The sequence below is a fragment of the Pteropus medius genome, unplaced genomic scaffold (genome assembly GCF_902729225.1).
Source record: "Pteropus medius unplaced genomic scaffold, Ma_sr-lr_union100, whole genome shotgun sequence".
NCBI lineage: Eukaryota > Metazoa > Chordata > Mammalia > Chiroptera > Pteropodidae > Pteropus > Pteropus medius.
In genome coordinates, this window is record NW_024349798.1 from 5,325,445 (window position 1) to 5,351,340 (window position 25,896).

The 25,896-nt window shown below is 43.7% G+C and overlaps 2 protein-coding genes across 13 annotated transcripts in view; one reads left to right on the forward strand and one right to left on the reverse strand.

Moving 5' to 3' along the window:
- ZNF597 (zinc finger protein 597) overlaps positions 1–25,896 on the reverse strand; it is a 63,679-nt gene that overhangs the window by 20,556 nt on the left and 17,227 nt on the right. The window contains exons 3-10 of one of the 12 annotated variants that reach the window (XR_005657815.1): positions 22,288–22,443; positions 14,952–20,640; positions 12,475–12,745; positions 11,364–11,570; positions 10,394–10,488; positions 8,558–9,217; positions 6,764–7,469; positions 4,262–5,814 (exon numbers count right to left, since the gene is read on the reverse strand). The gene's annotated coding sequence lies outside the window, so the exon portion shown is untranslated. Of the gene's footprint in view, positions 1–4,261; positions 7,470–8,414; positions 9,218–10,393; positions 10,489–11,363; positions 11,571–12,474; positions 12,746–14,951; positions 20,641–22,287; positions 22,444–25,896 lie in introns of those variants that run through there. The other 11 variants (XR_005657813.1, XR_005657820.1, XR_005657816.1 and 8 more) reach the window with 11 other exon arrangements.
- On the forward strand, positions 18,052–23,782 carry ZNF174 (zinc finger protein 174). Its single transcript, XM_039885150.1, has 3 exons — positions 18,052–18,485; positions 19,414–19,639; positions 22,746–23,782. Exons 1-3 carry the CDS (start codon positions 18,078–18,080, stop codon positions 23,345–23,347), a joined length of 1,236 nt encoding a protein of 411 aa, XP_039741084.1. The 5' UTR covers positions 18,052–18,077; the 3' UTR covers positions 23,348–23,782.

Here is a 25,896-nt window from a genome sequence, read left to right on the forward strand (position 1 = left end):
GTGGAAACCTCTGCTTTCAACCTTACCCATACATTCTAACAAGAATATTTGTTTCCTTGATTTTGAGGTAAAACCTTACCTCTGAAAGAGTGTATCACCTCCTACCCAAATGCCATCGATTCTTTGCTTTCTCTGTCCTCTGTTATCACATGTGTGGTAAAATTTCCAAAATCATACCTGCTAGAAATTGATAATCCCCAACCTCTTATCCTTCAGAGGAAGAAAAGCAGTGAAAGTCTTCTATATGAATAGATTTGGGGAAGGTCACGTATTCAAACAGCCTACAAAACATGCTTCAATTGTGGCTCATAGATAATTCTTCCCATATAACCCCAAGCATATATCTTTACACCATTAGCCATAGATAGACTGGCCCCGAGTCCCACAGCCAAACCTTTGCCTCTCAGTCTTGCTCATCCCAGATCACCTCCGCTGGAAACCATGAGCCTCCTCAGTGAAGGTGGTGAGGCCTGTCTGATGGGAACCTCACCAGCATTCAGGAAACTGCTGGGGTGCCTTCATGAGTTCCACCCTGGCTGCAGATGCTTCAGAAAGTACACTCCTTGGATGGAAGCAGGGTATGAGTTTTGGAGGAGAAGCTTGAATGCGATTAGTAACAGATGAAATGCTGCAACTTGAGGAAGCAAAGAAGCTGCACTTAGAAAATAATGCCTCCCGAATCTACACTAGATTGCACACCTCAAGCAAAGCTACCTTGGACAGGACAGACATAATTTCTTCCCACTGACACACTTGTTACATTTTTAAATTTATATAAGCACTTAATTTCTTTAAAATAGACAAATCCATTTCTGGAGAAAGTAACCCAAGGGGCTGAATTTGGGGATCGAATCTGAGGTTCCTATAGCTTGCACATTTACATATAAGATAAACAAGGCAACGTAAAAGTACATGCAAAGAACAAAATCCAACTCCTGTAGAACAGAACCAATAACCTCTAGCCCACCGAAAACACTATCCGTGACACAAGGTTTCCTGACAACCAGACAGCCAGACCAGAAGTCATCATCTAAGGATGTCTTGGATTGCCCTGCAGGCGTTCCTCAACTTTCCAGAGTTTGACCTAGGTTGGGCCCTGAATCCAATGTCTGGGAGACAGTTCCTATGTCAACAAGCTGAAACCAAGCATGCACCAGAAATGATACTATCCTTTAGACAACCTGATACCCCAAACTGGAATAGAAGCACTAATTAAAGTGACCACAGGGCTGACCTATCTGCCTACCTTCCAGTCCACTGAACAGAACAGGTTTGGGTGGCCACTCCACTGTTAGGTCTGGTCAGGCAGCGGTTCAGGTAGTTAGCACCAAGCTGGAATTTCCTATAGAATAGATCCTCCATCCGGTGGAGATGCAGGCAAGTAAATCCCAGACAAGCTGCCATTGCTGACTGCTTCACCCAGTGTTCACACCAGGCTGAGAGAGAGACTTTTTAGGAGGATTCTACAAGAATCACCAAATTTGTTACCGAACTCAAGGGATGTTCTACTCAAGAATGAGTGCTTGAAGTGTTCAACTCAAGAACTAGACGTGGTTGTTATTAGGTAGTTTTATTTACTTGCAGCAAGTAAAGGAGACGGGATTCACATCCAAAGCTCTTGCCTCCTTGAGCGTGGTGTGGCCATTGCTTATATACACTATTTGGTTGATTTCTTCTTTACAGTTGGCTACATTTACAAGGTTGAGTTCCCCCCAAGCTCATCCTCTTTACAACTACATCTGCAAAATACTGTGCTACATTTTAACATTTAGCAAAAATAGCAATTAGTAAGAACTACACAGAACTTGAGACCCTTGTCTCATGTAACAGTGTAAGGTCACCACTCTGAAGTCTCACAAAAATTGTTAGCCAGAAAGTTAAGAGTGAGGCTAGTAATTAAAGGTTTTCATATTAATTTGGCCCATGTTCAAAATCCAGCTCCTTTCTCTAGTCACCGTGCAAGTTACTTAACCTATGATAACAGGTACATATTGGGGCTATGAGGAAACACAGACTTAACTTGCAACTCTCAGTTAATCATAAAGTTATGAAAACTCCACAGGTGTTGCTATAATGGGGAATGCCCAAGCAGCTTCAGGAGCACAGCTTTTTCCAGATGCCAAAGCAGGGCACTAAGTTCAAAATCTTTCAGGTTAACTCCCCTACCACAGGGAGTGGTGAGGTTACTTGTCCTGTGTTCTTTACAAGAAAAAGATGCTCAACCCTTCTCTTTGTCTCTACCCAGAACGAAGCCAAGGATGAGTAGCAGGACCGTGAGGCTGTAGCTGATAATGGTGAAAGTGAGGATTCATCTTTGACCAAGTGAACAATGAAATGCTCACTGTAGTTCAGGATCCCTGAAGTCCTGGGCTGTTCCCAAACCGATAAGGTGATCCCCTCACAGGAGAGGCATATAAGAGGTGGCAAGAGGAAAGGAGAGTGGGGTAAGGAGGCTTGAGGGACCCAGTTCTTTTGGCTGTGAGCATCCATCTACCATCTTAGGCTGAGGAACCACAATAGATATGTGAGGTTGACAATCAGTAAGTAGGCTTTGCCCTACTTCTCTGGGTTGTAGCGAGAATATTTGATCCATTCTATGGGAAGTGGTTATGAATCCTTGGAAAAAAGGAATATTGTCAATTAAACAATTGAATCAATTAGTTAAAATGTTTCGGCGAGGGAAGGAAGTAAAGAAACTATATGTAGAGCCCCAGTAGTTATTTTACAGGGGTAAAACCTGTGTTAATGCACATCTGAAGGGCTGAACCAAACCAAGTGGGTAATTTTACACATTGGCATTATCTATAAATTTGTGGGTGTAAACTTTTGTAAAACCTACTTCAAATTCATTCTCAATGTGTTATTAGGCTGCATTAGGTAATGGGAAGTAGACATGTAGGTAACAGAAATGGTAACTGTACAAAACAGCTACTACACATGGGGTTGAGAGAATACAGGGAAAAGTTGACCAGAATTTGGAAGCTTGATAGGCCCTGAAGCACTGGCATTCGGATCGTGGGGGGTTGGTAGCCAAGTAGTGCTGCCTGATTGGCACTGTTATTTCCAAGGGGCCCATTAGTATGGTTCAGGATGGTTGTATATTTTGTTCACTTCTTTATATCTACCTCCTACTATAATACCTGGTACATTACGGATGATCAAATTAATTCCTAAATAAATGTGTTCTCTAATTCTTATCCATCTACTCCAGACCATTAAGAGTAGCTCACAGGCAAGGGTTGTGAGATCTAGTACTCAATGTTCCTTCTTCTGCCCAGCAGACAAGAGAATAAAGCAAATTAGAGGTGAAGGCAACTTGAAAATGCCAGTTCTCTAGTTGCATCCCAGTTTCCCTGGCCACAGAAGACCCAGGAGTGGGAGTTGCATGCTAGTGAGGCATGATCTCCAATTCCTTAGCATTTGTATTGACTTTCAGTGGCTCTCCTCATTTATCAAATCTAACTTCTTGGATATCATAACCAAAGCCCTTCAGTAATTGATCCACCCCAGGGCTGTGTCCTTCTTCCCCACCATGAATCTCCAATGAAGCCAGGCTGTCCCAAACATTCTTTACCTTTACTCAGGACCTTCAAAGATGTTAATTTTTGATTTTTTGTAGAGCAGAGGTAAGTATGTGTCTCTGGGAACTGGCCAGCATACCTTGTCCTAAGGGCCATGTTCAAGGACAGCATATGCAGGAAAATGTAGAGTGGCCCCAGCAAGGTTTAAACTGAGGAAACACTGAAGTATATTCTCTGTCCTGCCTTTACTTCTCTTTCCTGTTTAGAAAAAAAAAATTTCTTGTCTTTAAGGTAGAATGTCACTTGCTTTTCACCGTAAGTTATCCAAGATACTAACATTGTCAGTGTATGGGCCAAGAGTCATGTATAATGTACCCTCCTTTTAGTACTTTTTATTCGTGGAGATTTCAAAAAGGCTTAAATACCTATGCCTTGTACTGGATCACCTTTTAACATTGGTTCTTAGGGCCCCTCACACTCACCCTGCCTTTCACCTGCAGTCAGAGCCTCCTGCAGTCCCTCAATTTTTCTTACGCCTGTGATCTCTCTTCTCAGTGAAGGCTCAAACCCTTCCCACCTTATTCTATTCCTTCTCTCCCATTTCCTGCCCCTTATTCCTTCTCTGTATGTGCTACTGCCCTGAAGCAGGTGCTACATTTAGATCTTCTTCAGGACCTTGCAGGCTTCTACGTGAGTGTTAAGTTTCTAATGGAGAAAATTACAACCAAAGACCAAGGAAGTGGAGGGAGAAACATCTTTATTTTCATCAGAAATAGTAATGCTTAGAAACTTGTAGAAACTGATTATAAGAGACAAGAAACCAGGAACGAGTGAGGGTGATGGTGAAATAAGAAATCTTACAAAGATTAAACCAGATGTTACACTCGCTAAGGATCACTTGCTTTGATTTACTATTACTCAATGGCTTAACCTGTCTTTCATTTCTTTTGCTCCCTTTTCAGTGGTGGCTGTGTTACAGAGTAGTGATCGATCCTCCCTGAAGGTAGCAGTAGTACAAAATAGTAGGTGCCTAGAGCTCAACTGTTGGTTTAGAACAGAGCCATGCTGTTAAACTTCTAGATGTGCTCCCCATGAGAGGGAAAATTTCTTCTAACATGGCCCAGAAACAGTTCTCACAGTTCTCAGGCATCCAGTGACCCATTCTCTGTTCACACCTAGGATACCCTAATTTCTTGGCAGGATTTATGGGTCCTGTAGCCTCTGCCCTTGTAAGCAAAATTAAAGTCCACAGTGAGACAAGACTCTGGAATCAGAGGCAGAGATGGGAAGAGGGTTCAGCATTCTTAGGCTGATTCCTATTCCCAGACATGGTACTTGAGAACCAGTTGTCAATAAGTTTACTGCTAATCCAGGGTGTGGCTAGTAAAACTCTCGCAGCAGAAGGAAGCTCTGAGAAACACATGTCGATTTAGGGAACTGAGGTGTCCAGTTTCCTACACACTCAGCACATCTCTTCCTGTGATAGATCTCTTGTGTGTACTTCCTGATGGCGGATGAGTGCGGCATTCTTAGTGAAACTTTTCTCTCACTGAGAGCACTTGTAAGGCTGTTCTCCAGTGTGGGTTTTCTGGTGGGCACTGAAGTGCTTGCTATTGTTGAAGCTTTTCCCACACTGCACACACTTGTATAGGCTCTCCCCTGTATGGACACGCCGGTGAATGCTAAACTGGGCACTGGTGTTGAATCTCTTCCCACAGACAGTGCACTGACAAGGCTTCTTTCCAGTGTGAGGCCTCTGGTGAACAATGAGGCTAGAGCTCTGGTTGAAGCTTCTCCCACATTCCCCACCGTGTAAGTTCTTAGTTGGGCAGTGAGGTTGGAATGCTCGCTGAAGCCTTTCTCACATTCACTGCTCTTGTAAGGCTTCCCTCCTGTGTGGATTCTCTGATACCAAACAAGATAAGAACCTCAGTTAAAGCTTTTCCCACATTTGTGATGATATTTAGAAGCTTTTTCCAGTTCTGGGGCTGGCTGGTGGTGAGGAGGGAGAACTCTGAGAGCACTTTCTCCCACAGAGGGGAAGAGTCCAGGCCTTCTTCCTGGTCCAAAGTCTCTGGTGACTTATCCTCTCTTGAGATGGGGTTCTCTCCTCACTCTTCCCTGTAGAATGTCTGTGTTGCCTTCTCAACACTCTCACCCTCCCAGCCTGTTTTCGGCTCAGAGTGCCAGAACACTTCTCCACGAGACTTTCTCCATATACCCATGTTCATGTCTACTTCTGAACCTTCCCATTTTGGATTACCTTTTTTAATCCCATTCTTGATCTCGAAACCTGAAAGAATAAAATTACACTGGATTGTGGAGAAGGAAAATAATGGAATGAGGAAAGAGTGACATTTAAACCACAACAGAGAAGAAATACCTAACTGGAATTCACGTGATTCAGTCTTCTGCTAATTAAAAGGCTAAGTTTTATTTTCCAATTAATATTTTAACCTCCAATTTTTGTGATCATAGGTAAATATACCTTAATTCAACCTACTTTTCTCTTATTCTGTCTCTTTTGGGATATTCTGACACAATGAAAAAACTGAGGGAAAGAGTTATGCTTTATGTCATTTGTCTGTCTGTCTATAGGTGTATTCTCAATTCTTAAATGGCCTATTTTCTGGGAGTAGAATCATAAAAGGCCATCCTGAGACTAGCCAGCTCTAACAAGAAGAAAGCAAGTTTCTAAGTGTCTGGTTATGAAAAGAAGACCAGTGGTGGAGAAGGAGGCAAGAGAAGAAAGTCTGGGCTCGAGTCCAAACCAGCAATCTAAGGAAGCACATTAAGTGGAATTCCATGGGGGAAAAATGACACAGACTCTTCGAAAGAAACTGGTAAATGCTAAATCGGGAACTCAGCTGCAAGGGAAATAATCCTTAAACACCATGAAAACCTAAAGTCCTTGGCCTATATAAGGTCATTCATCAACATGATGATAAGATCAGGAGCAAAAACAGCTCCCTCTTGATCGCTAGGGTAATGTCCTGTATGTGGACTTTACCATCCTTTGACCATCCTCAAACTATGCCACATTTAGTTGCCACGATTCCTGGAAGATATCTCACTGTGGGCTTTTTTTCCTAAAACAAAAACATTCAGTGTAATAAGCAAGACATCCCCTCCAACTGAGGAGTGCAGACGACTTACAAAAGCTACCACTTCTATTTCTCTTTAATTATCCTGAATCTCTGAATTTCCCCTGAGAGATGAATCACAGTAAGGACAGTGCTCACCTGTATCCATAATGGTGGGAATCCCGGAGGTCATATGGTCACATAAGAGGAAATGATGAACAGAGGAGACTTGGATAGAAGCAAAGATTCAAAGGAGAGAAGAGCTAGTTATAGAAGACTTTTGCCTACACCCACCTCTGATGCCTGAGTACCCACTCAGTGTGCCCATTTCCATCTGTTATATCTCTTCTCATCCTTGCAGAAGCAAGAAACTATATTACAGCAGTTATTATTCCAAAGGGAGAATAAGCTATTAATGCCTGAGAATAGCAGTTTAGGCTAGATGGCGATTCGAGAACCCTACACCCAACTGAGGCCTAGCATCCATCCCCTCAAAGGGGTGGCATCTGGGCCAGTTGGTGGGGGCTTATTTTCTCAGAGCTGTCTCAGCAAGTGCATTCTGATTATATCTGGTCATGATGCTCTGAAGGGCACAGAGCCTCTATCATCACCTCCTCTACTCCAGTCTCTCCGAGCCACCATTATCTGATGCCAAAGTTACACCGGAGCCGCCTCCCTGGTCTTCTTGATTCCACTCTTGATCTCCTACAGTCTGATCTCAGCCCGGCAGTCAAAGTGACCCTCTTCCTTTTTCATTCAATTCAAACTAACACGTATTGAATGCCTACCGTACTATTTTATGAGAAATGGAAATATCAACATGACATGGATCCTGACTTCAAGGAGGGTAGTCCTCTACGAGTCTCTGTAGCAAAAAAAAAAAGAGATGAAATTTTAAGTAGAGTTAAGTGCCAAATAAACTGAAATATCTAAAGTGGCCATATTAAAACTATTTCTTCTCTACTCAGAACCCTGCAAGTATACCCCTTATAACTCTGAAAATCAATGTCCTTTATGTAGGGCCTCAAGGTCTATCTTAGTGATTCTCAAATTTCTGTGAAAAAGCAGGGGTTTTTTTTTTGTTTAAAGTACTATAAAAATACAGTAGGATAGTGCAACAATATTAAAATGCTGTAAACATTTTTAAACACTCTCAATTGCAGTTCCCATCACTTCTACTACTACTGCCCTATGCAATGTGGCTCATGAATCTTGTTTATTACTCATCTTCTCTCATTCTGCAGATCACACTGGCCTTCTTGCCAAGTCTTGCTCCACCATGAGCCTCTGCACTGACTATTCCCTCTGTCTCTTAATACTCTTTCCCCAGAGAGCCACACGGCTCATTCCTTCTCCTTCGAGTCTTTGATCAAATGCCATTTTCTCAATAAGGACTACCCTGACAACTCACACAAAAGATGGAACGCATCCTCTAGCGTTGAACTCCTGATTACTCTTATTCTGCTCCATTACCAGCTGCAATGGAACCTGATTCCCAGACTAATAGGACAACCTTTGAATTCACACAGTGGTACCTGCTAGGATATCATCCACCTTCCACAGAGAATACTCATTCCCCTGGGCAATATCACCTTCATTCTTTTATGTTCTATTGGCAAAATCTCGATATAACATCTACTCCAACAATTCACTACTTTGGTGAAAGAAAGGTACCTGATTTTGGCTTTCCAATTTCACAACTCAAGACAAAATCCCTTGGGTTATCAGACAATATAAGGGTTCAGGTGCTACTTTTCCCTATATGTAACCTGCACATGGCCAAATGAGTGGCTTTATGTTGGGTACCCACCGTAGCTTTTATCCCAGCATATCCCCAAAAGTGAGGGACCAGGATCCATCTTCAGTTTATAGCAGGAAGACAAGCCCCAGTTTGGGAGAGCAGTTTGCTTATAGGTGATCAGGACCAGAACAGTTGTGCAGAAAGGTCCTTACCCAAGTGGCTCCGGAGTAGGCTGTAGGTGCCGGGGTGGCTCCAAGTTTCCTGGACTGGCTGCTTGCTTTGGATTTGTAGCTGTCTGAGGCCTCCAATGTGTCCTCATTCCTCACTTATTTCTGTTTCCATGGGCCTTGGCTTGGCCTTTTGGCCTCAACTGTCCTGTCTGCCAAGGTCCTAGAACTGGAGGACCCCTGTGAGGCCAGCAGAGCTTTCATCTCCTGCAAGGCACAGGGCCGAGACTTCCTCTTCCTTGACAGCAACTGGCCCAGAACTTCTCAGCTTCGTTTGACACTGCTCCAGAGCCCAGTGGAAACATTCACACAAGAGTTTGGTAACTTCCCTGTATAGCTGGCTGCTTTGCTATGCACTTGGAGTTTCTTATAAAACCGAGGCTCACTGAGAACAAGACAGGAAAGTTCTGATTTCATCAGCAACCAAGGACATGCCTGCTATTTTCCTATCTGCCAATTCCAGCTGTTTTGTGTCACCCTTGATTTTTTCTTTCTCCTTTTGCTGGTGTCTTATGGACTTCCACTGCAGTCTCACTTGTAGAAATCTCAGAACTCTTCTTCACTCTGCAGGAGTGAATATCTGGGGTGCTGTGTGTTTTCTCTGATCCAGCCCAGAGATGACATTCGGACCATGAACGGGAAACCCTGCACGTGAAGAAGCAGGGAGGAGATATCAAGGACAAAGCCTACTGCAGAGAACTTGTCTCTGAATCTGATGGTCAGGAAGGCTTCTCTGAGGAGGAGTAGCCCAGAGAGGGCCGAACTGATATGAGAAAGGGAAAAGATCTGTACTGAGACTGAAAAAGGGCTCTTGGAGCTTCTGAAGGGCCTAGGCATAGACGTGGACTGTCACGGTTAGGTTGTGTTGGTTTTTAATCTCTGTCACTCAGGACATCACAGCTGTCTGTGAACACATGTCCATTCATTTCTCACCTGTTCATCACGCGGTCTGTGCCTCACCGTTTGCTGTTTCCTGCTCTGTTTTTCTTGTTGTCTCTGTTTCCCTTCCCCCTCTTGCCCTCTCCACTCTCTTTGTTCCTACTTCTTTCAGTCTCCCACCCCCTCCCTTATTCTTGCTCACTGTCACACATACTGTCCATACTTATCGTGAATCCTCTGACTCCCTTGCTTTCCTTTTCTTTCAGTCTCTGTGTCCCTCTCTATGACTTCCTTTCTCTGTGTCTCTGTCTCAGTCTTTCTTTCTCTGTTTCTCTTTGTCTCGCTTACACTCAGTATTTTCCTGTTTATTTCCTTCTTTCCCTCTACCTAACAGGGTCCCCACTGCATCTATCTGTCTCTTTCCTTCTAGGTTCTTTTGGACTCTCTCTCCTTGAACAACTGAACACATCCACTCTGGAACTAGAGAGAATACAGATCCTTACTTAGCGAGATGTTTCTGTTATTCTTCTGTGTAACACCCCTGAACTGGGCCCTCTGCAAGTCCAAGGTGTGTGCATCCTTCCTGATAGAAGGATACGCTCTGTCTTCAAATTGACTGGCCCCTATAATAACACTGGGGTCTGCTGCTACTGATAAAATAGGACCATTCTAGCCTGGGGTAGGGCAGAGACAGGACTACAGTCATCAGGTCAGGGACAAAGCAAGGCAAAGGAGATCAGGCCCCCAGGGGAAAGATAGGTTTGGATAAGCAGCCATATGATGACGTCAGAGTGGAGAGAATGAGAAAATAACCCAAGATAAGTGTACTAAACCACATAAAAGTCTTTCTGGCATCTCTGGGAAAGAATGAGTTTTAGAGTGAGAATGAGTGCGAGGTGAAATGGGAACTTCAAGAAACAAAAGGTATCAACCACAGCTCACCTGGATCTCAGCGGTCCAGAGCACAGCACCTGTCTTCTGGTCTTGAAGACCTCTCTTCAAGGGACAATTGCTGGCAGCCTCTGGAGGAAGCCAGTCTGGGGGAGAAATAGCCTCTGTTAGAGGGCAGCTTCCACATAACAGACACACAGAGCAGAAGTTCTGAGTAGGGTCCCTGGGCAAGCAGCATCAGCAGTACCTGGAAACCTATCACAATACATATTCCCGGGCCCTACCTCAGATCTACTGAATCAGAAACTCTGGGGGTGATGCCTAGGAATCTGTTTTAATAGGCCCTCAGATAAATCTGAGGTATACTCAAATTTGAGGACGACTGCCATAGCCGATGGCTTCTCTGTGTATGCAGAAGTTCCAGATTTTTCTTGGCATAATAGTTTTTTTTTTTAAGGTTTTTTTTTTCATTCTTAAGAAATATGTGGACATTATAAAAAGAATAATTTTGAGAGACTAATGGTAGGCGGGAATCTCACATAACCCTGCCATCCAGAGATAACCAAGTACTCTTAAAAACACCACAGTCAGGCGCTGTAAGAGTAAACAAAACAAAACAAAACAAAACAAAACACCACGGTAACTTAAAAATTTTTTCAGACCAAGATAGAATGGCTGTATTGTTTACCAGACTCCCATCTTCAAGAAATCTACAAAGGGATGGTTCATTTTGATGACCTATTAATGGATCTTCAGAGGACATTCAGAGGTCTGTGACCCTGGGAAGGTTAAAACACTTGGGATCTGAGCAGCATGCAGGCACAGTGAATGAAAGGAGCAGACCTGGAACACAAGAAGTCCTGCCCACCTATACTCACAGACCCCAGAGCCTCAGAAATCACATACCAGAGAGGGTACAGATGTTCCCAGAGATTAAAAGGAAGTAAATGCTAAGTGACAAAGTTTAAAAAGATATTGACAGAATATTTATATTCCTTAAAAAATACAAAAGCAAATAAACCTCTTAGGATTTTCCATTCCATCAGCAGAAGCTTGCCGATATAAACAGCATGAAGACACCATCTTTTCCTCCAGGATTTGAGTTATTTAAAGATGAGTTAGCTTTTAAAATTTATTTAGTGGCCTTTTGAACCATGCTTCTCTTGCCCAGGCCCACTTTCACATCTGGAAGTGTACTTTCCCTTTCTAATAAAGCTTTTCTTTTCTGCTGTAAAATAAACAAACAAACAAATAAATAAATTTATTTATTTATTTAGCAAATTATAATGGCAGCTTTCAATTAAGCAGAAAAGGCAACACTGGCCTTTAGGCTATCTAGAAATGTATGGAGCCAAAGTGCTTCACAGAGACTTATAAAGATAAAGCCTTGGTCTGTCAATGCAATGGAATATTACTCAGCCATGAAAAAGGAATGAAGTAGTGATACATGCTAAATGAAAGAGGCCAGGCACAAGAGGTCACAGATTGTAGGATTCCAATGCTATGAAATGTCCAGACTAACAAATCCATAGAGAACAAGGAACAACTCCTCAGTGGGTACAAGGTTTCCTTTGGGAGATGAAATATTTTGGAACAAGATAGAGGTGGTGATTGTGCAACATTTTTAATGTACCGAATATCACTGAATTGTTCACTTGAAAGTGGCTAATTTTATGTTATGTGAATTTCACCTAAATTAAAATATTTTTTTAAAATAAAATTTGCGTCTAAAAAAATTGAGACAAGTAAAAACAATAGAGCTTTGGAAGAAGGGCAAAAATAATAGGAGAGATGCATTCTAGAAGAGATTAAACTGGATGGAGCAGGGATTTTAATGTCTTCAAATACATGAAGAATGGCTATGCAGAGGTGAGGGTAAACATGTCCACCTTAATAGAACTTATTCAGAAGTAACAGAATTAGATTGTAATAAAAGAGAATTTGGCTAACACATAGAGCATGTCCACCCTATTTATATGCTATTAACATCAACTAATTTGAAATCTTATTTTGTGGATATAATTCAAAGGCCTTTATTCTGGAACCCAGGAGCCAACTCAAGCTCAGACCTGTATTTCCCATTGATAATTATTTCTCCTCCTCCTCAGGTGAAGGCGGAGGCTTCTACTTACCTTTAGACTGTTCCCGTGGTCTTTGCTGCGAGCTCTGTGACCCCTTCAAAGTATGTTCCTCTGGATAAACTTCCTGTTTCAGGTGGGATCTCAGTGATTCTCTGGTTGCTCCTAAAGGGGCTGTCTCCTCGAGGAGCACTTTCAAGTCCTTTCCAGAACCCAGGACCTGAGATGGAGTATTAGTCATAAACTGGACTTTACAACCCCTTAGAGTGGCATTAGAAGAGGATGTGAGACACAGGGCAGCAGAAGAGAAATATTCTCAGAGCTACTGTTAAAAAAGTGAAAATGAATAGAATTTAGTCACAATCACTTGGTCTTGAGTGATAAGATCACCTATATGAAAGCACCTAGCAGAGGCTGACACACCAGAAGTGCTAAAAGTGATATACATTTGTTAGAAGTGAGAACATCAGCTTCCAATTTAGAAAGCTCCTGTGATTTCTGCATAACTGCCATTTCCTCTCCCACCAAATCTGTGTATCACCAAGTGCAGTTTCACCTTCAGAATGTCTCTTGCATTGGTCCTCATTCCATCTCTGTTCTCCAGCCTGTTCCAGGACCCTATACTGTCTGAACTGAGCAACTGTCATCACCTCTTTAACTGGCTGCCCTGCATCCTCTCTGCTGCTGGACCCTCTAATCCATTCTCTCTCCACGGAATCCAGTAGATTTTTTAAAAATGTAAAATAACCGTCCCTGTTAACACTCTTCACTGGCTTCTCACTGCACGTAGACTATAATCCAGACTCCTTTTCGCAGCCTGAAAGGCTCTACATGATGAGGCTACTGCTTTTTTCTCACCACCTCTCACATCACTCTTCTCCTTGATTCTGAAGCTCTAGCCACAAACACTGCCCTCTTTCTCAAACATGCAAGTCCTCTCCCAACTAAAGCTCTTGAGTGTGCTGTGCCCCCTGCCTGGATTGCTGTCCTCTCAGTTCTTGACACAGCTCCTGCCCCCTCACAGCTCAAATGTTCCCTCAGAAGGCTTACCCCACTACCTGTCTCCCCCAGTCATCTCTATCAGATCACCTTGCTCATTCCTGCAGAGCACCTATCTGAAACTATCTTTATTCATTTGCTTATTATTTGTTCCCTCGTGGAATGCATGATCCAGTAGGCCATGGACCATGCCTGTCTTGTTCACTGTAAAATCCCCGATATCTGGCATATTATAGACACTTAAAATCTTTTTTCTTTCAGAGCCATCTTCCTTCTTTAAATCCCAAGCTTGTACCTTGTCCTTAAATGCTTGAGGAGAGGTACTGAGAGACAACTGAGTCCTGAGAAACAGTATCAACCTGTTACCTCTTCTTACCTCCACTTCTTTCTCCCTCCTTCACTTTCATGATTGGTTTCAAATAGCTGTTTTAACCTTTACATTCCTATCCTATTTTCATTCTAGAGATCATCAACAAGGGGAACTAAGGCCAGGATGACTACTAGCATATAGGGTTTCCCAGTCTATTTAGTTCTCACCAAATTCTAACTTCATACATGTGCTCCTACCTGCCCTTCTTCATTTTAGTTATCAATAGTCCCAATCCCATGGATTTTAAACTAACTTCCTTAATTCCTAATCTAACACATCGCCACTACACTGCTCTTCTCTCTCCAAATTATGTCAAAACTACTCGGTCCTACAAAATTTCATCTGCATCCCCCTTCACCTCTCTCCCTGCCACAGCCACGTGTATATCCTGCCCTCCTCACTGTGAAACACAAGCACCCACTATTCCAGCCATGCAGACTCGGCACCCAGAAAGCTGCTTCGGCTCAGACCACAGACGTACTCAGGCTACAGCATTCCTCTGATCGATACTCCTCTGTTACTCTATGCTTCTCCTAGACTTCTGTTTTGGATTTTAGCTGTCTTCCTTCTAACAAACCTCCTGCAATCAAAGCCCTCATGTTATTTTTCCTTCTCCTGAGCCTTTCACACTTCCCTTCTCCCAAAATATATGACAGTTACACTGATCAGATCTCAGACCTGATCCATATCTCCCAAGAGGATATTTTGTAATTCTCATCACTGTCTCTAACTGACCAGCTAATCCAGGCAGCAAGGACCAGCACTCTGTACCTTAGTGTACCACCCATGGCACTCTGCCCTCCAGGAACCTTTTAGCAAGAGAGATTAGATTTTAATTCATCTCTAACTTCCCTTACCTCTCAAGTGAAGGATAGTTGTCCTTTCCCTGACCTTGTTTTAAGTAACTTTTCTGAGTGTTACTAGCACTTTAATTACGGACTCTAAATATTCATTGAATGTCTAAGTTATTTCAGTAAATGTTAAATTCTTCCCATAGACTAAAGGCACAGGACCAACTCAAGATAGCTAATACTTTCTGGTGGGTGGCAGAGGGCTAATGGGCATTTCTCAACTAAGAGCCTCTCCAGCAACTGGATTCCTGTGCTCCTCACCCCAACTTCTTGATAACCAAAACCACAAGGTTCTGTCTTCCCTTTCTCACCTGTTGCTCAGGTACTCTCTGTACATCCTCAACCAGAACCACAGCTTCATCACCATTTTCTGGATGCTGCTTCCTCATCCAGGTCTGGATCTCCTCTGGCAAGATAGTGAGAAACTGCTCCAAAACCAGCAGCTCCAGAATTTGCTTTTTGAGTGTGTCTTAGGCTTTAGCCACTGACAACAGAGTTCCCAGAGTAAGCTAAAAGCTTCATGGGGGCCAGCTACCTTCCTGGTAGCAGAACTGCCTGAAGCACTGTCGGGAAGCTTTGTAATCAGGGCTGTTGCTATGGAGGGCTGTCCATGTCTAGAGTCCTAGCTTGGAGATGGCTATGACTGGGGACTCCTTGTTGCAGCCATCATTTGCTTGACAAACTAGCTCACTGGTTGCCACTTCTACCCTGGAGGTCAGATTCCATATCTTTACCTGTCACTAGGAGTAGTTTCTCCTGGATACCAGTGAAAGCAGTGTCTTTTCTGGAATCAGAGTCATTAGAGTAACATAAATGTGCAGACTCACGGTTGAAAAAAGTTCAACTTTGAAGGAAGAATGGAAAAGACAGCATAAAACTGTCTCACATTCCTTCTCTCTGCTTCTTGTGATTTATTTCTATCCTTTCCCTTTATTCCCTCCACAATCCAAGCTAAGGATCCAGAGCACTAGAAATATAAATATATTTTTCTCCCCAGCCAGATTTCTGTCTGCTAATGAATTCTCCAAACTACTTTTCACAGTGTAGTCCAGCTCTTCTTCCTCATAGTCCCCACATGCCTGAGTCTTGTCTCTGCCCTCTCTTATGGTTAAGGAGCCTGGACCAAGGCCAGTTGTGAGTGCCTATTGATTAACCTTCTTCATCACTACGACTTCCTCGTCCTTACCACCACCACCACACACACATTGTGATTGATAAATGATTATTCTGGTCTTCTGTATGCTACGTCCTCCCCACCCCTCACCCCCCAGCATTCTTTCCCCACTTCCAATAGCAGCATCTTTTTCCTTTTTAAAAGGGCTCCTCTCTATTCCTTTGGCTCTGGTGGGGCTATTCATTACAGTACCCTTCTCTCTACCCCATCTGAGAAAGGGTAGGCTTGTCAACGTTTTGTGAGTTTTTACATACAGATGGGATGGGAGAAGTTCCAAATTTTCTGGGAATTGCTAAATTGGGAGGATGTAAGGCTGAAGCTATTTGCAATTAGGTCCCATTCAACATTCCACTTCTCCACCAAAGGGGTGAGCCTATTTATAGGAGTAAGATATTTACTTAAAAAATGGATTCCGGTTGGCTTTTTTTTCAAAGAACTTGAACTGCCTTCATTTATATTCTCTTTACATGTCAATGCGGCAGGAGGGACGAAAGATAGAAGAATCAAAGGTATTGTTAACTGTTTTTGTTTTAACAAAAAAAAAAGGTGCATCACATAGCATAACTTCTCAGCAGCAAGGCCGGGTCGAGAACCTGTACCCCTTGACTTACACATTTTCGTACATCCCGCACTTTATCTGAAAAATAATAAATGATATCCTAGTTTCACGCAGAAAGCGGAGCCGGCACTCCTCTTGACTCCTGATATCCCATTCATAATTTTAAAATTCTGGTATCTCAAAAACGTGTTTCCATCTGGCAATGATCCACTCAGCGGAGAGTAGGATGAAAATGGGGGCTGGACTGATTCATTTTCACTCGGCAAGGATGCACTGGTACTCCTAGAGCACTACTCGGTGCTAAGTTAGATACTGTGGCTGAAGTGGCGTAGGACAACATCCGCAGGTTCCTGCTTCAGCGATACAGGGATGAGATGAACAGGATCCAAAGTCAGAGGGAGTCCTGGCTCCGGCACAGAGATCGGAACTTGGCCTGGCCGACTTGTGTGGGCCGAGGGCAGCGGGGCGCAGAAAGGTGACCGTGGAGCGTGCGAAGGAGGTCTGGGCCTGGCCGGACAGCCCCGCAAAGACTCCTGGCGGCAAGAGGCCCCAGGCTGGCACAGGGCCCAGCCGCCAGCCCCCGGCTAGGAACAAGCAGAACATTCACCAGAGGACTCCCTAGACTTGCTCAACCGCCGGGCCGGAAGTCAGCGGTACGAACCCAGGCGCTAGCACTCCCTCTGCGCATGCTCACAAGCCATACTACTGGACTACAACTCCCAGGGTGCAGTACGACGACGGAGCGCCGTTCCCGGACAACGTCGACAGGTCCAGCAGTCAATAGACGAGAGAGCTCGCCCTCGAGAAGGCAATCCTTCTGGGAAGGAGGGGGCTCTCCTGTGGCGTAGCCCCTTGGCCGCTAGTGGGAGTGTCCGCGAAAAGAGGCTTCTGCCCCGCCCTCAGGCTGGCTCCTGGGTTCCGGTTCCCTGGTCCCCAGAGAGGTGAGTCCGCTGCAGGTGGGCGTGGGGTGCGGGGCTCTTAGCAACGCTGGCATCCCAGGCGCCAGCCTGGGCTCTAACCCGGCCACGAAGTTGAGCCGCGCACGGGAGTACGCGAGCTTCTCCAAGCCCAGGGTCAGCTGGTACGCGGGGCCCGAGCCGGGCGCTTTCGGTTGCGCGGAGCGGCTGGGCCTGCGAATCTTCGGGAGTGAGCCGCGGTGCCTCCGTCTACATTGCTCGCAAACAGGAGGCTTCTGCAAATTCCCAACCCCCGACGTGCGCCGCGGCCTGTCTGGGCTCACCTTCGAGCTCCCGGCGTGATGCTGGAGGGTCGCCCTAACCAGGACGCGGGAGAGTTGGTGCAGGCTACCTGTCTGACAACTTGAACTTTTCCTAGGGATTCCTGTCAGCCTCCTAGGTTATATTGCACATTTTTTCTGAGACCTCGTGTTCTTCTCGCTGAAATAAAAACAGTATTTCTCCCAGTTTCTTTTTAGGACGGTATGACTTTTCTCCTTTGCAAGACAGTTCTAGAAACTGGTGGAAAGATAGATTCGTCCCACTCCCAGGGACTGTGTTGTCTGCATGTGTTTGGTGTCAAGGCTAGCTAATTAGAAGGCCCTGTCTGCATCCTGTCCTCCTCAACATCCTCAGAGGAGCTCCGTTTCTAGCATCTTTCTAGCATTCAGAAAGACTTCTCCAGGGCCATGATCCCTCAGGCTTGAGCTGTTTGCAAGGAGAGAGAAGCTGTCTCCTGAGCCCCAAAATGGCGGCTAAGATGGAGATAACTTTGAGCTCGCAGTCCCACATTCAGGCTTCCTCCAAGCAAGAGAGACACATCATAACAAAGCTAGAAGAGAAACGGGGGCCGGCTCTGCAAAAAGACTGTCCCGATCCTGAGCTCTCGCGCCAGAGCTTTAGACGGTTTTGTTATCAGGAGGTGTCTGGACCCCAAGAGGCACTCTTCCGGCTCCGACAGCTCTGCCGTCAGTGGCTGCAGCCCGAGGTGCACACCAAGGAGCAGATTTTGGAGCTGCTAGTGCTGGAGCAATTTCTGAACATCCTGCCCCCGGAGATCCAGGGTCGGGTCAGGCATCGATGTCCAATGAGCAGCAAGGAGATGGTGACTCTGGTGGAAGATTTTCACAGAGCAGCCAAAAGACCAAAGCAGTGGGTAAGGAGGGTCTTCTCTTGTGGTCCCCAGGATTTATTTTTCATCTGGATAGTGTTAGGTCTCTGGATACCTTCCTAGTTAGAGTCCACAAATGAACCAGATGACTTCAAACATGTCTTCTGGCCTCTGTTTGAGAACATCCCCCACCCCCAGATGTACCAGGTTTTCAGAAAACCCAACTAGTGGCACTCCAGTGAGGAAGTAGAGAATCAAGTAAGGTTCTTGCATCTTTGCTGACAAATCTCCCCCCATTCATTCCTCTTAAAGTTTTCCAACCATCGGGATTCTTAGCAGACAGTATTATCCTGTTGGGTAAGAGTTTGATTTGGGGTGAACTTCATTGGACCTTGTTCCAGTGAAGTGTCTTGCATCTTGCCTTTGGATCAGGAAGTCACAGCTCAATTGGCTAGTATTCTTTCCAACCCCCACTCCCAAGTCAGCCTAGTCATGGCCTAGGTAGGAAGTAAACAACCATGTGCTTTGGGGAATGGAAGCAGTTAAGGAATGGGTTAGTGCAGTCCTCTTAGAGCCCTGCTACCATAGTGCTTCCTAATCCTACAGAGCCTGTTTCCAGCAGAGGTAGGGAGGCAGGTGGACATAGGATGAGAATCTGCTGAGCCAATGCCATGACTGACCCTGATGTTTGTGCCTATTCTCTTATGACTTTGACCCCAGGCCTTGAGAAAGGCCCAAGCTTTAGGGGCATCTACTCAAGAAATATTGGCTGATTTGAAGCAGCCTCATTTTGGTCATTCTGCATGTCCTTCCTTGTGCTTCCTTTGAGAGTTTTAGCGGTCTCTATCAAAGATGCCCTCCAGGCCGTTATCAGGAATTCCCAGGGTGAACGGGTCATTACTGAGTAGTGAGAGGTCAATCCGCCCTCAGTCAGTCCTTGAGCTGCGCTCTGATGCATGGGTCTTGTTCCTAGGTGGCTGTTTGTATGCAAGGGCAGAAGGTGCTCTTGGAAAAAACTGGATCTCAGCTTGGAGAACAGGAACTGCCAGATTTTCAACTGCAAACTCCTAGGAGATATTCTAGGGAGAGCTGTCTGGAGGAGGAGCCTTCTCAGGCAGGACCTCAGGACCAGCTGAGCCCCCATCACTGGGAAAAATCTCCACTCCTCCTGGAGCCAGCCTCCAAATTTCCTGGGACAGGTAAACACTATGTGCCTCCTCTCTCCCTCTCATCAGTCCTTCATCTCCATCAAACTGTTCATGGTTCCGAAAAGCCATAGACCAGGTGTTGGTTTTTTTAATTTTATATGCAGTAGTGGATCTTTATTCTCTAACAGATTGCACTAATTAGAATGATAGTGATACAATACATAAGAAGTATGTTTTTATTTTCTGTTAATGATTATTTGACAATCCAATGCACAACAAGACTATTCTAGTGCCTCTTTTTTATTCTGTTCAAGCTTCCTATAGTGAAGATGAATCCAAAATGACCACTGATGAACATCCATGCAATCTATAGCTGTGTTTCATCGCTTAAAATGGTCCGAAAAGCCCCACTCATTATTTTCTGCCTCTTTTTCCTCCTCTGACATTGTCTATGCTTTAAACTTTTGTATTTCCTTCCCTATCTATCTCTGGTACAATGCCAGTATAATTTCTGACTGCTCTACATAGTCCTGTGATTGCTAAGACTGACAGTGACACTTTGGCTAGTCTTGGTGATGTGAATACAGGATACAGTCAGCAGGTCAGAGAATAGAGTTACAAAACGAGAGCCTTGATTCTTAAGATTTGCTACGTTAATGGAACATTTTGGTTTGGTTATTCTTGGATCTCAGGAATGGAGAAGAACTGAGCCATCCAATAGAAAAGCATTGTGACCCTGGCTGAGGTCCTGCCTATATGGTCCTGAAGAAAGTGGACCACACACACTCCTTTCTCCTGGCTCGGCAGAGGCAGCTGGGTTTGTGCAGTCTGTTTCTCCTTTCGTTTGATACCTGAGACGGTAGATTCTCATGCTTCTCATCCCTAAGATCCAGCAGTGCCTTCTTTCAGAGCTGTACTGTCCAGTACAGTTGCCATGAGTCACATGTAACTATTTAAATTTTAATTTATTCTTTTGAGCCACGCTTCTCTCGCTCAGGCCCGCTTCCACGTCTGGAAGTGTACTTTCCCTTCTATAAAGCTTTTCTTTTCTGCTGTAAAAAAAAAAAAAAATTATTTATTTATTGAAGTATAATTCACATACTATAAAATTCACTCTTTGAAAGCATACAGTTCAGTAGTTTTTAGTTTATTCACACACTGTGCAACTATCACCACTATCTAATTTCTGCATATTTCATGACCTAAAAAAGAAATCCCCATCTATTAGCAGTCACTCTCCATCCCTCCCTCTCTACTCCCTGGCGGCCACTGTCTACTTCTTGTCTCTGGATTTGCCAATTCTGGACATTTCATTGTCCAGAATCATACAATGTATGCTCTTTTTGACTGGCTTCTTTCACTTATAATGTTTTCAGGGTTCATCCATGTGGTAGAGTGTGTCAGTACATCATTCCTTTCAGTGGCCAAATGATATTCTATTAGTGGACATTTGTTTATTCATCAGTTGGTGGACATTTGGGTTGTTTTCACCTTTGGCTATTATGAATCATGTTGCTATGAATATTTGTGTACAAGTTTTTCTGTGAACATGTTTTTGTTTCTCTTGGCTATGGAGTGGAATTTCTGGATCATACAGTAACTATGTTTAACCTTTTGAGGAAATGCCAGACTGTTTTCCAAAGTGACTGTGCCATTTTACATTCCCACCAACAGTCTATGAGGATTCCAATTTCTTTACATCTTTGCTAACACTTGTTATTGTTGATCTTTTTGATTATAGCCATTCTATTAGGCGTGAAGTATCTCATGGAGGTTTGAGTTATCTCCCTAATGACTAATAATGTTGAGCATCTTTTCATTTGCTTATTCGCCAATTGTATATATTCTTTGGAGAAATGTCTAGTCAGATCCTTTGCTCATTTTCAAATTGAGTTTATCTTTTTGTTGTTTTAACAGTTCTTTATAATTTGCAAGTATTTTCTCTTATGGTTTGTCTTTTTACTTTCTTGATAGTGTTCTTTGAAATGTTTTTAATTTTGATGAAATCCAGTTTACCTATTTTTTCTTTGTTTGCTTGTGTTTTTGTGACATCTAAAATATCATTGCCTAATTTGAAGTTAGAAAGATGTACACCTATGTTTTGTTAAAGAGAGATTGTTTTAGCTCTTACATTTAGGTCTTTGATCCATTTTGAGTTAATTTTTGTATATACTGGTAGGGATACAACTTCATTCTTTTGCATGTGGAAATTCAGTTGTCCCAGCACCATTTATTGAAACAACTATTCTTTCCCCATTGAATTATCTTGACAACCTTGTTGAAAAGCAATAACCATAATTGTATGGACTGCTTATTTAAATCTGAATTTAAATTAATTTAAAATAAGTAAAATTTAAAATTCAGTTTCTCAGTCACACTAGCCACATTCCAAGTACTCAATAGCCACATGTGGCTAGTGGCTTCCATATTGAATAGGGTATGTACACCTGCACACACACACACATACACACAGAAATATATTGCCCATTTAGCAGGAATTCTATGGGACAGCACAGCTCTAGATCCTCCAACTTGCTCACAGGCCATTCCAGCTCTTTTCTATCCTGATCCTCAGTCCTGGTGGTCAGAAGTTGAGGAGTTTCTGTAATTAGTATACATATCTAACCCATATTCCAGTTTTCAAATACAAATGCTGTTAACATTGTAAGGAAAGAAAATGCCACATTCACTAGACTTACCATTATTTGAAGAAATGGTGATGGTCATTCAATGTCCGTGTAAGAGAGAAATACATTTGCAATGTTGAAATTCCAGCTCTCTTCCTTATTTTCATTCCTTAGTTGATACTCAGACCTTATGGGTTTGTTTTTATTTCTACTTTCCAAAACCTTTCCCTAAAGGTAGGAAGGAAAGAGGAGGTTGGAGAACTTGGTTCCTAACTGTAGTTTGAATCAGAATTACTCCAGGAGTCTTTCAGCTGTGCATATTTTCAGGTCCTATCCCCCCAGAGATTCTGACTCAGCATCCATGGTTATGCAGGGGCAGCCTGCTTATTTGGCAAGTCTCCCAAATGAGTCTAATGCAAGTTGCCAGTGGAGGACCATACTTTGAGAAACCTTGCAGTGCATTTCATAACTCTTTTGCTGAGATTCTTTCACAAAGCCCAGAAAATGAAATATATTCTTTCTAATTATAGAGGCCCCCAGAATGAAAAGTGAGAACAAGGAAAATCCCCAACAGGAGGGGACTAAAGGAACAAAGCCATGTGCAATGTCAGCTGGCAGATCCAAAGGAAGTGGTCTGCAGAGTCCTGAACCAAGAGGGGCTAATATAAGTGAATCCCGGTTGTCACGGAGGCAGGTCAGCACCCCAAATGCTCAAAAGCCATTCTCTCAATACCAGAGACATTGCAGGGAACTGGAATACATCAGCAGCCCTTTAAAAAGCCACCCACTGAGAGAGCTGAAGAAAAGCAAAGGAAGTAAAAGAAGCCTAAGCAATCGTTTGCAACGTCTTGGTCACCAACCAACATGCTCAGCGAAGAAACCTTACAAATGTGATGACTGTGGGAAAAGCTTCACATGGAATTCAGAACTGAAAAGACACAAGCGAGTCCACACAGGGGAAAGACCCTACACATGTGGAGAGTGTGGAAACTGCTTTGGGCGACAGTCAACCCTGAAACTTCACCAGCGGATTCATACTGGAGAGAAGCCATACCAGTGTGGCCAGTGTGGGAAAAGCTTTCGCCAGAGCTCAAACCTTCATCAGCATCACAGACTGCACCATGGGGACTGAAAGCAGGGCTTTGTTCTTTCTGTTCAGAAGGAAGGTATTTGTGTTTCTCCTTCCCCTTAATTGCATGTAAATCACAAAGACTGTGACTTACAAGGAAAGCAGGAGGTCCCTGAGGAATGATGGTGCACATTTCACTGGTGAGGAGTCCCAGGAGAAACTGCTGGGGACATGACCGTGCATGGTGACAAGGTGAAGAAATGGCAGATCTGGGCATTGGGTGAAAGAGAAGTGGGGTCTCTGCTGGACAGCGGGATATAACTACTGAGGGAGAACCAGGATGATCCTGCAAGTGCCCCCACCCCATGTTCAGTCTTCCCTGCACTGCTTTATTTATCCTCAAGGGTAAATTCTATATATAGTTATACATCTGCTGTTATACCAGATAATCTTTATCATGCACACACTTCTTTAATAAAGATGGGTGACCCACAAGAATTTCAAGGCAAAAGTTCATTGGACTATAACCCCACTAATATTCCTCCTATAATTCCTGGCTGTTCATAACAAACAAACAAAACACTTGAAGGGAAAGTACAAACATGTTTGTACGAGAAGAGAGTTTCCAGGTAATTAGTACTTTTACCAAAATAAACACGTGTACACACACACACACACACACAGACACACACACACTGAGGGGTCTTTTTCGATCAAAGTACTTTTGATTTAGGCAAAAATTCTACACAGTTGCTGCAAGCCCATCTAAGCAGTAGGGAAAAGCAACAAGAAGAAGCAAGGAGTTGGTATAGACTGCTAAGGAGATGTCAGAGGGAATCCTTACTACTCCTTTCTCACTTAGGCCAGTAGTTTTAAGAATAGCAAAATGACTGAGCTGATAAAAATGTTCTAAAACTGGATTATTTCAATATGTTTACTAAAATCATTGGAATAGGTTAATTGTATATGTAATTTAAACCTCAGCAAAGCTTCTAAAAGTGACAAAATATACTTATATAAAATTTAAGGTCCTTAAACTGGGCATGAGAGAGCATCCAATCCCATCCCTTCATCTCTCAAAGTAGATATTAAAACCCAATCAGTATACAATTCTTAGTCACTCTGGGCAAGCCAGCCCTTCTCGGTTTAGAGAAAACTTGGTGGATGGGTACACTACCTCAAGCAGGAAACGGGTAGGTAGCATCTTCCTAAAGCATCTATATTCTTAGTTCACTGCCAGTCACATCAAGCCTGTGGCTTGTGCTGTCCCCTCCTACCCACCCCCCAAAATACCATATTCCTCTTTACAGCAGAGGGACAAGTACACACACATGTATCCCTGCCCTCGAGGTCTTTGCACACACCTGTCCCTTTGCCCTTAGTACCTGCCAACCCTCCCACACACACACACACAAACACACATTCCCTTCTTCCTCCCTCATCTCACAAGAGTTGCCTGCTCTGCAAAACTTTTTCTGACAAGTTCTAGGCAGTTTAGACTTAATGGTGTGTCACTCTCTGCTCCATTCCACACACCAGTGGTGCTCAAACTGGGAACAAATTTGCCTCCCAAAGGACATTTGGTAATGTCTGGAAACACTGCTGGTTTTTAAGACTCCGGGGAAGGGAGGGTAGCTCCTGGCCTCTAGTGGGTGGAGACAAGGATATGGCTAAATGTCCTACAGTGCACAGCATGGTCTCCACAACAATCAGCGGGTCCAAAATGTCAACAGTTGAGGGACCGTACCATACACGATAAAAGCTCTTTAAGGACAAGAACTTTGTTTTTCTGTCATTTTAGCTTTTGGATTTAGCCCCTACCCAGCCAAAAGAAATAGATGTCAGTAATTGAAGAGCTGAGGGCCCCTACTTTACCCTCAGGGCCCATTTCTGCCTGAATCAAAGATCTTGGTGACAGTCTATTGAATCCAGTCACCCTGGCCAAAGCCTCTTTAGTGCAGAGATGGACTTAATGGAAGCCCAATGTCCTTCCTCCTCGTTTTTGGTGACCCTGTAGACTCTAATCCATGGTTCGCTTCCCAACAATGTTAGGTGTTAGAAGAGTTTATCTTCCTTTTTAGGTCTGTACCTTACCTCACTCCTGTCTGCTTCCTCTCACTGGTCAGAGCCTCTTGGTTTATCATTCTGTTCCTACTTCACCCCACCCCTTTTTCCATACCAATTTCACTGTTGTTTCTTAATAACATCCCTAATCCTATTATCAGCTTCTTATCAGTGCTGTAATAGATGACCACAAATTTAGTGATTTGAAACAACACAAACATCTCATAGTTCAGGAGGGCAGAAGTCTGAAATCAGTTTCACTGAGCCACAATCAAGGTGTAAGCAAGGGTAGTTCCTTCTGGAGGCTCTCAGCGGGGTGAATCTGTTTCCTTGTTTTTTCAGCTTCTCGTGGCTACTTGTATTCCTTGGCTTGTGGCCCCTTTCTCCATCTTCAAATCACAACCCTCCAGTCTCTGTCACCACATCACCTTCTCCTCTGGCTCTGACCCTTCAGCCTCCCTCTTATAAGGACCATTAGGATTATATTAGATAATCGAAAATAATCTCCCCAACTCAAGATCCTTAATCATATCTTCAAAATCCCTTTT